The sequence below is a fragment of the Sylvia atricapilla genome, chromosome Z (assembly GCF_009819655.1).
Source record: "Sylvia atricapilla isolate bSylAtr1 chromosome Z, bSylAtr1.pri, whole genome shotgun sequence".
Classification (NCBI taxonomy): domain Eukaryota; kingdom Metazoa; phylum Chordata; class Aves; order Passeriformes; family Sylviidae; genus Sylvia; species Sylvia atricapilla.
In genome coordinates, this window is record NC_089174.1 from 81,832,099 (window position 1) to 81,846,945 (window position 14,847).

Sequence of the window (14,847 nt, forward strand, 5' to 3'; positions counted from 1 at the left end):
TGAAAATGTGTCCTATGGAAGGGTAAGTATCTGAAAATTTTAACCTTTAGACAGACTACAGTATAATTCTGTGATATGTCTGGGTGTCCAGTGTTGTTCAAAATGCTACAAGATGCCCTTCCTAGTCTTCAGTTTTTATGGATCTCCTGTAGGCTCCATACCTTCAGAGTCTGCAAGATCCATGCAGATTTTTTCATGCTCCAGGGAGCATAAAATGGCAGTAGAGGCTTACACTCAGGTGTTTGAAATACTCCCCTACTTCTAGAGGGCCATGAGAGTCATTACTAGGTTCTATCAGTCCATTCACTGTAGCACAAGCTTTTTATCACACAACTGATTATAAATTGCAGCTTACCTTAGGAGTCAGTATACTTTGCTGGCTGTTTAGTACTTGAAAGGAAGATATTACTTATGAAGTGGAGGATCTGGTCTCTTTATTCTTTATCTCTTCTACTCCTTCTGGTTTAATAAGGCAAACTTGTCAAACTTTGCTTGTGCATTCTAAAACCTCTCTCCATCCATGCTGCAAGTTATGTTGGTTACACTTCACTATCTCAAGTGTTTTTATCACTTGAGATTGTTCCTTTTTTTAAGACCACTAACTATTCTCCTTGTCAAGCTTTACCTATTCTGACAAACCTGAATCATGTTCAAGGATTTCCTGTTGTGGAGAAGATGAATGCTTCTGCAAGCATGTTACTGTTAACAGATGTGGTTGGTAGAGGTCTGCTCTTCTGTCAGAAATTTTTCACAGCTAATCTACTGAGTAATGATAGGTCTGTTCTGGTGTTCGGAAACTCTTCTGTAGAGCATGTGGAAGGATTAATATAGGCATGTTCACATACAGCATTAAAATTTCAGATGTAACTCATTAATGCTTTAAGTACCAAACCATTCTGTGGATTATCCACCATTTTCCCTTTTCAAGGAAACTTCTTTATACAGCAGGTGAATATTGATCTTGATGGGCTAAAGTAGGTTTTGGTATTGCAGTCAGGTTCACCAAGTAGTGACTAGTACCAAAATTATTCTTGCCTTCAAAATCTTATCCAAAGCTTATCCAAAACTCACTAGAGAACAGTTCTTGGGAATATTAGAATGGTCTCTGGAAGATAGTGAAATTCTTGTTTGCCAAAGATTTTGCTACAGACATCAAAAGAAAGGAGTGAGTGTATTTCCATATGAAACAGAGGAGAGAAACTGAAATTTGTAACTTCAAATCATTTATACCTAACCAAGGAATACAAATATTTGAATCCTTTTTTCAATACAAGATGAAATTAAGGCTGGTAAAGTGGGAAAATACTGCGTATTCATGCTTTGGATATCATTGAAGCTTTGTTTTAACTCAGTACATGGGTATGTGAAGCTCTGTTTGGAGGTAATTGTAGTATTCACATAATGTATTTTACCCTAAATGGAAGTCACATTCTCAACTTTTGTGCCGTATTAAATGCAACTTCTAGCAAAATCTCAGTTAAGTGTTAGCTCATTTACTTAGTGACTTTAAAAACAGGCTAATGGAATTTGCTATCTATCAGTTTCTTCATTAGAGCTGTTAATACTTTATGAAGATGTCCCTGAATTGTATGTCTGAAATAACATAAAAGAGAATTATGCATGTTCTTCCACACTAAAATACTCACTTCTCTGTTGTAAATAAATCATAGTAGATGGGGAATGCACAGAGGCTATTTGCAAATTGTAGTCTGGAATGCTGTGGTCTCAGTTTTTAATCATTTTATCCTCCTAGGGTTCTGAACTTTTTAGTCATTTTGCAATTTAGAAAAGCTATTAATTGCACAATTAAATCATGCGCTTCTACAAACTGTTGAGTGCATTTAATGCAGTTTAACTAACAACTGCCACTCTTCTGTTCTCCCTTTCTCATCTACTGCTTTTGAAAATCCAGTAGTTCTAGTGATCCTATGACTACAGCGTGAGACAGATCATTTTACTAATCTTGAAAATAAAACATCCTTTTAAAAAAGCAAACAAAACAACAAACTTCTATTGGACTAATTAGGCTTAAATCAACTGTGAAACTGCATCTAAAGGGATTGAAAGGACAACAGAAAGCATTGAAACATTTGAATCTTCTCCTAGAACTCTCATGCTATCTCTCCTTGTCAAAAAGGATCACAAGATTGGTTTTATTTCTGATAAAATTGCTAATATGTACTGGTTATCATCAGTTTGAGTTCTAATTAGACATCTGTGGAAGTAAAATTTGAGTGTCACCTATATTTAGCATTTTTTCATGGACATGTGAAGAAGCATATTCCACAGTCTAGTGTACTGCACTATGGACAGCGAAGATTGGAGAATAAGTGCGTAGGAAATCATCTGTCAGTTGTTGATTCAGTAGTTAATTAATTAGTTAAATAGTTTAATTAATAGTTAAAACAGATGGACTTTCATCTCCCAGTGTAAGAGTCTTACTTTCAGTTCACTTCTGACAGGAAAAATATTAATGTTATTAGTACTTTTATCTCCATTATACCCTACTCATGCCTTCTTTTTCTGTCTGAAGTTCAAGATTTAGGCCCAGTATCAGTGTAATGCTGCTCTGGTTGCTTTTCTTCTCCAGAACACCAACAATAGCACTATTTTTGAGCATGGATGTGCTGTCTAGGGTCTCTGCACAAGGCTTTCCCTTTCGGTAAGAACTAAGAGGCTTTGCTTGTGCTTGCGCCCCTGAAACTAGTTCTATGCCACTTCAGAAGAGAAATACTGCTTGTTCCAGTCTATTTCTATAGCACTGGCTTCAGTACTTGTACTGCAAGGTTTATCTGGAGACAGAGCAACAGTTCAGCTAGGTGTCTTAAGATGAAGTTTTGCCTTGGTGGTCTGAATTTTTGGCAGTAGTTTATTGTGTCTCAGTTCAGTTTCTGGTTTTCTATCTAGGCTTGAAATGAGTGAAGAGAATCGTTGAACTGTGTTCTATATAGAAATAAGCTAGGCAGTGATAGCAGAAATTGTAAGAGTAACCTAGTGAATGCTAAAACAGACTTGCTTACTTGGGTAAATGCAGAATTCTGAGCTAGTTGGAAGAGGAAGATAAAATGTTGAAGAGGCGGGTGAAATATTCTACGGGCAGGTGAGAGATGTCTCACAGTAGATAGTTTTCATTCTCCTTTTACCAGATGTCTGCTGGAAATACAATACAGTGGAGAGGAACCAGTATAGGAGGTTTCTGGAAGACAAAGCCTGATCCACCTGGTCAGGATGTCAGCAAGGGATGTCACCCTGCTGAAACTGTTGTTTGTGAACAGAGAACGACTGGTGGGTGATGTGATGTGATGGTTGGAGGCTCACTGTGATCACAGAATGTCAGAGCATTTCATCATGGGAGAAGTGCGAAGGTGGGCCAGCAAAACTACAGCAGGAAATAAAGTATTAAGGATGAGGAAATGATTGAGGTGCCTTTTCTGAAACAAAGAAGGCAGTAGTTGCAAAACAAATTGTTCTTGAGGTACTCAGCCTCTGATCTGTAACACAGAGAGGAAGAGGAGAAGAATAAAGCCCCCATGATCCAAGGGCAAATAGTGTGCTACACCACTTACACACTCCTAGGTCTGTGAGGACTACAGGAGCCTAAGCCACTGTCCATCATTTACCAACAGTCCTGGTTAACCATGAAGATCCCGTTTCATTGGAGTTTGGCAAATACATGACATCCGTCTACACAGAGGGTTCAAGGTAACTGTCAGGCTTGTCAGCTTGACGTCAGCTATCCTTAGCAAGGATACAGAGCAGGTGATCCTGGGTGCTGTTACATGGCACATGCTGGACAACCTGTGTGGATGTGTGAAAGGTGGATCCTGCTTGACAAACTTAATTTCCTGGTATGATAGAGAAGCCCACTTTGTAGATGAGGGAAGGGCTGTGAATGTTGTCTAACTGAACTTAGTAAAGATTTTGTGAATGTTTTCCACTGCACTGTCCTGGAGAAATTGGCAGCCTGTGGCTTGGATGCCTGTATTATTCGCTGGTTAAGAGAGTTGGTGGATGGCCAGACCAAGAGAGAAGTGGTGTTGTACGGAGTCACATCCAGATGGTGTTCAGTCACCAGTGCTTTTCCCCTCGCTGCTGGGCTCACTGCTGGTGCCAGTCCTGTTTAATGCCTCCATTGATGACCTGGACGAGGGGGTTGACACGGCCTCAGGCATTTTGCAGGTGACACCAGCCTGGGTGGAGTGCTGACCTGCTGGAGGGCAGGAGGGCTCTGCAGAGGGATGTGGGCAGGCTGGATCATGGGCTGAGGCCAGTGGTGTGAGGGTCAACAAGGGCCAGGGCTGGGTCCTGCCCTTGGCTCACAACAGCCCCAGGCAGGGCCACAGGCTGGGACAGAGGGGCTGGAAAGGACCTGGGGGTGCTGGTGACAGTGACTGAACATGAGCCAGGCTGTGCCCAGGGGGCCAAGAAGGCCAATGGCATCCTGGCCTGGGTCAGCAATGGTGTGGGCAGCAGGAGCAGGGCAGGGATTGTCCCCCTGTGCTGGGCACTGCTGAGGCCACACCTCAGATCCTGTGTCCAGCTCTGGGCCTTTCGTGATAGAAAAGGCACTGAAGTCTTGGAGTGAGTCCAGAGAAGGGCAGCAGAGCTGGTGAGGAGTCTGGAGCATGATTCCTGTAGAGAGTGGCTGGGAGGAAAGGAGGCTTATCACTCTTTGCAATGACCTGAAAGGAAGTTGTAGCCAGATTACCGTCAAGCAACATGATGAGGATATGGCCTCAAGTTGTACTAAGGAAGATTTAGATTGGATATTAGGAAAGAATTTCCTCGGTGAGGGTTGTCAAGCACTAGAATGGGCTGCTTGGTGAAGGGGTAGAGTCAGTACCCCTAGAGATATTTATAGGACTCGTAGACATAGCATTTCAGAACATGGTTTAGTGGGGAACTTGGCAGTACTGGAATAATGGTTTGACATATGAGCTGAAGGATCTTTTCCAACCTAAATAATATTATGATTCTAAACTTACACTTGTATCTTTCTGACATTGAATATAGTCAGTAGCTCAGCTTGAGGCTTAAGGCATTTTGGGTGGTTGAGTGTTTTCATGTTGTGTGGGAACTGTTCTCCATGTGTGGGATGATTAATAGAATTTGAAGTAACAATTCTTGTACACCAAGGAGCTGCAGGTTTTTAACCTTGTCTTCTGACTCGTATATAATACTTTTCCTCTCCACCACAGTATGCAAATCATGCAATGTTATGTGTACTCTTTGTCTTAGTGGGTCCTTGTGACTACAAGTTTTAAATAATTAGGAGTTCATCGACTTGATTTTGATGAATTTCAGTTCACTAAAATAATTTCCCTGGGTATTGTCATCATTCTTTGTCTGGAACATAATTTTTTCCTACCAGATCTTAGCAGATCTGAAAAAAAAGAATATTCTAAAATTGCAATAAAATAAATGTTTTTGAGAAGATCAAATTAATACTTCTGCTGTTGGAGTATGAAGAAGGACCTAAATCGGATTCAAAGTAAGTGTTTCCATAAGAGGCATATGCTGCTCTTTATTGGAACTCTGCTCCTCCAAGTATGTTCCAAACAAACAATTCTTTAAAAACAGGAAGTCAGAAATGTGATAGCTCAGGTTGTTTATTTGTAACAGTTATTAATGAATTAAATACTGTTTCAAACCCAATATTCCTGTTGAATTCAATAGTACTGATCTGCATGTCTTGTCATAGTCAAGGCAAGGATATTGAAGACTGAATCAATGAAGATTGAATTATCCTCCTGTTAGAGGAAGCTTCTTCAGTGCAGGTTTTGATGCACTGGGATAGGGAAACTTCCTTTCACGTTGCCTTGTCCTGTAGGCAAGGGAAAAATTCATTTACCAGTGGACTTGATATAGCATACTGAGATTTTAGTTTAGAATGTGACTACCAAGAAGAACTGTGGGAAGAGAAGTAAGGAAATTGAAGTGCTTCAGTTGCTGTTGCATAAAAATCTATGAATTTGTTAAACATCCTGTAAAACACTGAGAGCAAAATTGATATCAAGTAATGAAATTTCCCTTCATATTTTTTCCTTTCTAAAAATTTCAGTGTCCTTCCAAATGGTAATAAAAACCCGAACAAAATTACAATTTTAATTCATTGTCACTTCTTTCCTCCCTCCCTGTCCTCCTACCTCTGTTGAAGACATTTTTATGGATTCTTTCACTACACCTGAGTTTTGACCTAGGCATGCAGCCTAGCCAAGTGTTCTGAAGACCTATGTCTTCTTTTCTTTTCCAGTTATTTTCCAGAAATGTCAATTTAGGATCATAGGCTTTAAGTCCAAAAAAAGGCCATATGCGTACCTCAAATAGTTTGTTGAGTAATATTAAAGTTATTTCAATTGTCAGTACAAATTATTTCTAAGGAAATTTTGTACATATTGTTAATCTCTTTTTCATGTCAGTTCATCTACTCTTTCAAGCAAATGGGTAGGAAAAGCCAAAAGCTAGTTTTGAAAAGCATATATAAATCTTTCATGAAACTGTGTTGTTGTATGTTATTTCCTTAATAAATACAACCTGTTAATTCAAATATTCAATATATGTTCTTGTCATTTTGTATTTTGGTAGGTTGATGAAGTGGTGGATGAATATAGTGAAAATAATTTCTATGACTCTGATGAAGATCAGAAAGAGAGGGATCAGAAATTGAAAGCCACTTATACCATGGACCCGGATCACAGGATGCTGTTACGAAATACAAAGCCCCTGCTTCAAAGCCGCAATGCTGCTGTATGACAAATTCCTTTTTGACTAAAGTGTTAAACTACAAGTATCTGTTCTTAGAAAATTTAAAAGATTGAAGAGTAAAATCTACACCTCTTTAAAACTGGTGAAAATATCCTTTAGTAACTCTAGAAGTGTGATGGATCTATTTTGAATTTAACTTAGCTTATAAGTTGAAACACCTAAACTGATCGTGATATGTGCTCCAAATAACACAAACAAAACACTAGAAGAAAGTATGAGAGCATTTGAATCCAACTTACATAGCATGTGCTGACTCTACCATAGGGAGCTCTTTGTGCTAAAACTGTCAGCAGTTAGGATGACACAAACTGGTACAGTTTATTGGCACAGTTTAATGGAACATATCTACAAAGAAAATCATAGTTGTTACTGATTCATTAATTTTCATCATTGTTCTTTCGAGTTTCACATTTTAAAAGTAGACAATTGTATACCACATTTCTAGAGCTGTTGTCTTGGCAGGGTTCCAGGCTAGATATGGCATTATAAGTATAGTATGCTAGATAATTTCCATAAGATTTTAATACACAGGTAACTTTTTAGAACTGGAAAAAGCCACGCTCATGATGAATCATTGTGATGTTAATCAGATCACAGAATGTTACTTCTAACCTCAGCTTGTCCTGTTAATCAGGACTAGACGTACTATGAGAAAAGTCTTCCAGTGATAATGAATATTCATAGCACTGCAAAAAGTTACTGCACCATGATTAAGTCACCTTGCCACCTATTCCTAGTACGCTAAACAGATCAGGTTATGGTTCTCCATTGAAATGTATTTTGAGACTCTAACTCATGTCGACTCTTCTCAAAATCATTTATGATCTGCCAGCCCAGCAGACTTTGGAAACAAGTTGATTAAATTTTTACAACTTTTTGCTAAAAATCACTGTTTAGTGTCTGTGATATTTCTTAATTTCGTGCAAAGAACAAGTATGTTTGATATGCTTGCCATCCCACTTCACGAAGAGGTTCACTTAGTTATTGCCCTCATTCCAAAATAATTTTCTTTATTAAATATGGTATTGATTCTCACATAATGTTCTTTAACTTTCTGATATTAAAGTTAACTTAAGATGTTAAAGTATACTTCAAAAAGTGTTATCAAAATTATGCTACTTTGAATTGCTATTCATACTATTCACAGAATTTACCTGCAATTAATTTAATTAATGGCTTTCTGTATGACCTTGTATTTTTTGACAGCAGTAAAAGATACTTGTGATATATTGCGAAAAATCTCAAAGTTATTTCCTGGCTTTAGGTGTTTTTAATTGCTTTTTATTGTTGGATAAGAATTTTTGTTTCATTGGCACTAAGATTTAAGATACCAAGTGAAGTGTTACCATGAGGGCTTAACTTCCAGTCTCTATGATTTGTTTTGTTTGAAACAGAGACTTGATCATGACACTATTGTAGGAAAGGTTGTGACATGACACTCACTAGCATAAAGATGATATTTTGTCTTCTCTTTATGAGGAATTTTGAGAAGAAAAAGCATGGGGTTTAAGTTGCTTATGTCTCAGTCCTCTGAATTTTGTAAACCAGGATGTTGGTGTACAACCCTGTAGCTTTTACTTTCTCTTGGATTTGATACTTCAGAATTTTTCAGTAAAGGCTGCTATTGTTTTATAAATTGAATAATAGAATAATGGAATAAAAGATTTTGAGTGGAAGCTAGATAAAAGGTGATATTGAACATGTAGTAATAAAGGAAAAGCACATTAGAAAAACTTGTAAAACATATTTCTTCATTACTTTGTACAGCTGATGTTAGCAATACTGATTTATCAAGGATGGTATCACAGTGTTTGTAATTTAAATTACCTACCGCTTTTTCTCTTTGTCCCTATTATTAGGAACTTCTATTTATTATAGCATACAGTAAATACTGGGAGGAAGTAAAGGTACTTAATTAGTAAAAATATATTTATTCCAATGTTCTTCCTCAGTCTGCTTTGCTGATTTGCACTTTGCTATTCATTTTACTTTCTGAAGAAGAGTGAGCTGGTAGTCCTGCAGGTCTGTCTGAAGCAAATGTAGTAGATATCAATGATGATTTATGCTGCTCTTCCTTTAGGTGGTAATGGCAGTTGCACAGCTTTACTGGCACTTGGCACCAAAATCTGAAGCTGGTATTGTTTCTAAGTCACTGGTGCGTTTACTCCGTAGTAACAGGTAGGTCAAGTCCATACTTTACATCTTTGTACATGTTTGTTTAGCCTTAGTTATAAGAATGGAACTGTTACACAATTAATTTGATTTTGAAACTGTCCTGTAATACTCACATTCACTCAACAAATGAGGATCACTAAAAGTAATTCCATCATTTTTGGTATCCCATCCAGGGATCATTGGTTGTTGTGTTTCATTCCTGTGATTTTTATTCTGACAAGAATCATGGCTGCTTAGTGTTTAAATAGAATCAGTACTAACTGGTTTGCTTAATACCTTGAGTTTTTAAAAGTTATTGGAAATTTAGTTCTGTTGGATTCCATACTATCTTGCTAAACACTAAAGAAGTCTTCTGATGTATATTTTATTTCCCTGCACTGTAACAGAAAACCCAAAATGGGTGAGTTTACAAGGGATCATTGGATATTGTCTAGTCCAACTTCCCTACTCAGGGAAGGTCTCCTGGGGCACAGTACTCAGGACTGTGTCCAGTGAACTTTGAGTATCTCAGGGGAACAAGACAGCATATGTATTAAAGTTGATAATACCACTTGATACTGCTGCGTCTTCTGTGTTTCCTTAGTCTTCGGATGTTTTTTTAAGAACAAGTTTATATTTAATGCAGTACATTCTGTTTTGACTTCGTCTTCAATAGTATTTTGTCTGCCTTTCTGTGAAAGGTCTTCTCACCTACATTTCATAGATTGTTAGTGCTGTTTTTTCATTTGTATTTCATAGTTTTTGCATAGTTTGCCAATATTTGCTGCACAGAAGTGTTTTTCCTCTCTATACAGTTTTTAGATGTTGAACTTCCGTGTATTTGTTTGAAGAGCCTTGAAAGGTTTGCATGAGACAATATTAATTGTTTTTAGAATAACTTTTAAAGTAATTTTTTTTTTACTAGAACCTCACTGTGAAAATAATTTACTTTTTAAATCAGTTATGTCAAACAGACATAAGGGTTTTTTTGAAAAAAACTCACTTTTGTTTTGTCTGGCAAGATTACTCATCCTCGATATCCCTTGAATTTTTTAAGCCCTGCCATCAAAGAGCTGTTTCTCTTTAGAAGTTCTGCAGCTCAATATCTCTATTGTGTAGCAGTTTGTAAAGAAGTAAAATGGGACTAGGTATTCATTCTTCTTTTTTCAGATAAGAACAAATCACTATTATTTTTGTGTTTGGCTTTATAGTACAGTATGCTTCCCATTCTCTTTATGCAAAGATAAGTAAAGTGACTGAAGCAATTGGCACATAATGTATGGAGTTAAACTTATACTCACAGGTTGAAAGTATTATTTGCATGTGGTTTATTGCTTGTTTATCCTCAGGTTTCGTTAAAGGAAAAGTCACTTCTTTCCTGTATCCCAACTAATACCTTAAATGGCACTAGTCTTCTGATTTTTCTGTCTTGAATAGCTTTTCTGTTCTCTGTTACCATTCTGGGTGAAACACTTTTGCTTTTAAAGCCCCTTTGAAATAAGCTGTTGCAGCTTGCCCTTGAATTTATTTGCCTGTGGCCTTTAAATTAATGTCAACTAAGCTATAATCTAGTTAGGGTGAGAGTGCCCGAAAGAGCATCTCATAGCAATTTCCAGTCTTGTTTCATCATGTGTAGCTGACTATTGCCATGCACCTATGTAAGAATTGCATAAAATAGGTTTAAAAGATCTTAAGTACTTCTCTATTATCACTTTTCTTTGTAAGCAACAGCTGTAATTACTTTAGGGCTGTTAGACAGTTTTGAGTAAGAGGAGATAATAGGTATGATGATTTCTCTATTAGGATGAGATTTGTAGCATGTAAGGATGTGAGCACTCATGCTTCAGAAAAATTGTTTGTGAATTATTACTTAGTTTTTAAGCAATTGGTACACTTTAAAAGCTTCAGACTAGTACCCAGATTTCTTTTTGCTCAGTCATGTGGAGGCTTTTAAACTCATACATTAATCATGAGAATGCCCTCTCCAAGCATGTTTAATATTTCTTGTAGAATATTTTGTAAATCTATTGTCTTATCTCTTGCAAAGTCTATTATGTAAAAGTGTTCATTTTTTATAGATGTGTATATCTGCCATTGTATATCCTTGAGTCACAGAGATCCAGGTCCTGAGATCTTGAGAATTTTTGAGAATCCTTGAGAATTTTTAGAAAAATTCTTAAGAGAAAAGAAGTCATTTCAATTCATGCTACTTGTGCAAGCATTAACTGTTCTTGTAATCAATGCACTTATTTCAACACTGCAGATAAAGCCCATGTATTTTTGTTCTCAGCTATGTCATCCTGAAATATTTCTTTAAAGAAGGTAGATGAAATGTAAGGCTGTTTTTGTAAGCTATTTCCATTATATAAAAGTGATTAATGTAATTCTGGTTTGAATAAATACCCAAGGCCTAAAAAAGGCACCATTGCATTGGTGTCAGTGAGTATTTTTGCATATTGGAGCTTTGAAAGATGACACCCTGGTTTCATCATACAGCTGTCTTCTGTAAATCAAATGGTGAAGTTAGCAGTTGACAATAAGCTTTGCCTTCCATGTTTGTGCCAAAACAAATGTATAACTAACCTGATGTTTAAATAGACTTGGACTTTCTTTGCTGTTGAGTTATTCTATGTATCAGTAATTTTGTGGAATGACTCTTATTTTTCTTTTCACATTCTAGGGAGGTGCAGTATATTGTCCTGCAAAATATTGCCACTATGTCAATTCAGAGAAAGGTATATCCTACTTAGAATTTTTTAGATCACACTGTATATGAGACAGAGGAGGGTTACTTAAATATGTTCTCATTTTCAGGGCATGTTTGAACCTTACCTGAAGAGTTTCTATGTTAGATCAACTGATCCAACTATGATCAAAACACTCAAGGTGAGTTTATTAAAGGCAATTTTTTCTATATATTGCTGGACTAAGCAGTTTGCAACAGGAAAGTAAAATGTTTTTCACTGATAGAACACAGGTAATTCTGTGCTGTTTCTTTATCTCAATAAGTATTGAAGCTTTCAGTTAAGTCCACAAGGTGCCTTCAGGCTTGTCAGGCTGTCTGAAAGTTCCCATTACCATGTTGCAGGTGGAAGAGTGGCTGTATTTTCCACTACAGCTTTTAGGACCTTTCAGTGATAAGAGAGCATTATAATTTTTTTTTCAACCAGGCATTCTAACATGGAGAGTTTGTCTCTTTCATGGGAGGAAAAGAGTCTTTAATACTGTTACCTTAAAAAGAGTTTAAATCTGTTCCCCTGTACAAAATAGGGCAGTGTTTGAGTCCTGAATTTTCTTTGAAGTTAGCATTTGACAGGAGAAGTACTTTAGGCTTTTCTCAAGGCCACATCTCAATGCATGTGTTCAGCTGTTGCCTTGTTGTTTTCTCTCTACTTATTCTTTAACAAATGTGAAATCCTTGACAAAACAATGGATAAAAAAGTGTCTACTATTATGTGCCTTTTCTCTTGTTTTGCTTTAGATTGTCATAGGCACTTGTGTGTAGGAGTGGAAGGTAGTTTTCTGAAGGAAACATTATTTTTTCCTTATCTTCATTTTACATGCATATTATATTTACATTATAAGTGCAAGAGTGGTGTAGTCCAAGATGGCTATGCCAAAAGTATCATGTTTATATACAAATTAAATATATGTTTTGTATTTTATATCAACAATAAGACTTAAGTAAATTTGAGGCAGTTGGAAGCAAAAAGATATTTTCTACATTTTAGGAATACTGTGATGAATGCCTTACTATTATCCAAGAATAGTCAGTCAAAAATAGTAGAAAGTTGATATATTTAAATTCCCATATTAATTGATAACATATTGGAGAAGAAGTGGAGAAGTAGAAGTTGTGGGTTTTCCTTTCATTGTCTCTTTTTTTCATGACAGCTGAAAAATTTAAAGACCCAAAACTTTTACGTATGAAAAAAATCTTGGGTTTTTCTCCCTCTTCTACCTTTGTAGTTCAAACCTACCTGTTTCAAAATAGAATTATGAGACTCATGGCAGTAATTAATTTGAATTTATCTCCTGTGCTGTTTGGATTTATGGGTTTTTTATTTTTCAACATCATGTTCACTTTTTTGATCACTGGTTAGCATTGACCTTGTATTTTCACCGTCACCTATTTTAATCACTAATTCTGAGCTATAATTAGTTTTCATCATTTCAGGGTCTATCGTTTTCTAGACAGTTAAGTTTTTTTCCCGATTATGAGCATTACATTGCAGACATGTTGATTTTTTTTTTTTTCTGTTTTAATAATCAGTCTTCTACTATTTGGAGCTCTTACCCAGCTTTTCTTAGTCAGCCTTTGTCTTCATTTCCCTGAAAACTGTAGCAACAGTTGAAAACTTCGTTTTACGATTTTTATGAAACTTCTTGCTCTAATAATGTGTCTTCTCCTTACTTTGATGGTTCATACGTGAAAAAGGCCAGTGAAGATATTCGTGATATTCCATTGATAGCTACCTGGTACTATGAAATAATCTCCTTTTCTCTTGCCTGTTTCTTTTTTTATTTATCCTCTTGCTTTCTGTGCTATTCTAGATACATACCTTTCAGATCCTTTAGTGGTATGTCTTAGGAAATTGTTTTGAAGTACAGGTGGGCTGTATCCTTTTCTGGATCCCTCCAAGTCAAAAAATACCAACATATTTCTGAGGCGTAATTTCCCTTTGGAGAGGCAAGGTTGTGTTTTGAGTTTACTTCATTCCAATTTAAAACAGTCTAGAAGCATAGCATGTTAACCATATATGCCAAATGTTGTGTATCATCCTTTTGTTCACCAGGAACAAAGAGGAGGGCTTCCAGAGTCTGATGTTGTTTGTGTTGAATAAGATCTGAGAAATCTCATAGTTGCAAATGGTTTTTTTCCTGAGTGTAAAGGGTCTTTTATTATGGTTCATGTGAATATAATGGGCAATTTATTTCTCTTATCTGTTATTTCTTCTTACACTGTTGTGTGGTTCTTATATGTTAACGCCTGTTGTATAACACTGGAAAGCTGATAGGAGTGTTTCAAGCCCATTTCATATGCAATGAAACACTAAACCTTGGGCTCATAAAAAATGTGTCACTGAACCCTAGAGTCCTGATTTGTAAACTTTGCAAGTACTTGTATGGAAAATATGCCTGCTGGGTGCAGTGGTGCTACCAGTTGTGCTGATCTCTGGTATACTCTGTGGAATTATGAGTGGTATTTTTAAAATATATTTTATATACAGTTAAAGACTAGTGTACCTTTGGTACTGTTTATAATATTTTGTTTTAACTTTTGACAGCATGTCTGGATTTTTTTTCTTGTAGCTTGAAATCTTGACAAATTTAGCAAATGAAGCCAACATATCAACTCTGCTTCGAGAATTTCAGGTTTGTGCAAGAGTGTATTCTTTTTATAATTGTGATCTCTTTTTCCATTGTTGGATGTTTCTCCTAGGCTTAAATTTTTGAAGTTTAAGTATTTTTGAGAGTGAAATGTTCCAAAAATGTAAATTAAACCATCTCATACCATAATGAATAAGGGAGCTATTTGTATATGGAAAGGAGTTCAAATATTTTCTTTCTCACTCTCCTTCCAGCTACTAAAAAAAAAAAAAAAAAAAAAGGGGAAAAATTGATGAGAAAAACTCAATCATTCCATATACTTAAACACAAATTCCAGCAACTTGACTGACACTGTAAGTCGCTGTATGATAGGGTCTTAATTTTAGCTGTATTTGGCCATTAGCATTTGTTGCCAAACCTCATTTCCCTTAGTCATTTGATGAAATAATATTTATTGTCTCCAATATCTTCATGTATCAGCAAGATCTTCTGCCTATATTGTGAAACAGTGTCTGTCCTTCTTTCTTTCATCTTTGCTTGTGACATCTATTTGCATTGCTTCAGCTCTCTGGCGGGATTTCTGTGAAAAGTACTGAT

At 36.4% G+C, this 14,847-nt stretch overlaps 1 protein-coding gene across 2 annotated transcripts in view; it reads left to right on the plus strand.

Annotated features, from left to right (window-relative positions):
- Nucleotides 1-14,847, plus strand: part of AP3B1 (adaptor related protein complex 3 subunit beta 1) — a 155,437-nt gene that overhangs the window by 50,754 nt on the left and 89,836 nt on the right. For both annotated transcript variants that reach the window (XM_066340008.1, XM_066340009.1), the window contains exons 8-12: nt 6,586-6,747; nt 8,846-8,943; nt 11,600-11,654; nt 11,734-11,805; nt 14,233-14,295. In XM_066340008.1, the coding sequence (XP_066196105.1) occupies nt 6,586-6,747; nt 8,846-8,943; nt 11,600-11,654; nt 11,734-11,805; nt 14,233-14,295 (450 nt within the window). The remainder of the gene's footprint in view (nt 1-6,585; nt 6,748-8,845; nt 8,944-11,599; nt 11,655-11,733; nt 11,806-14,232; nt 14,296-14,847) is intronic.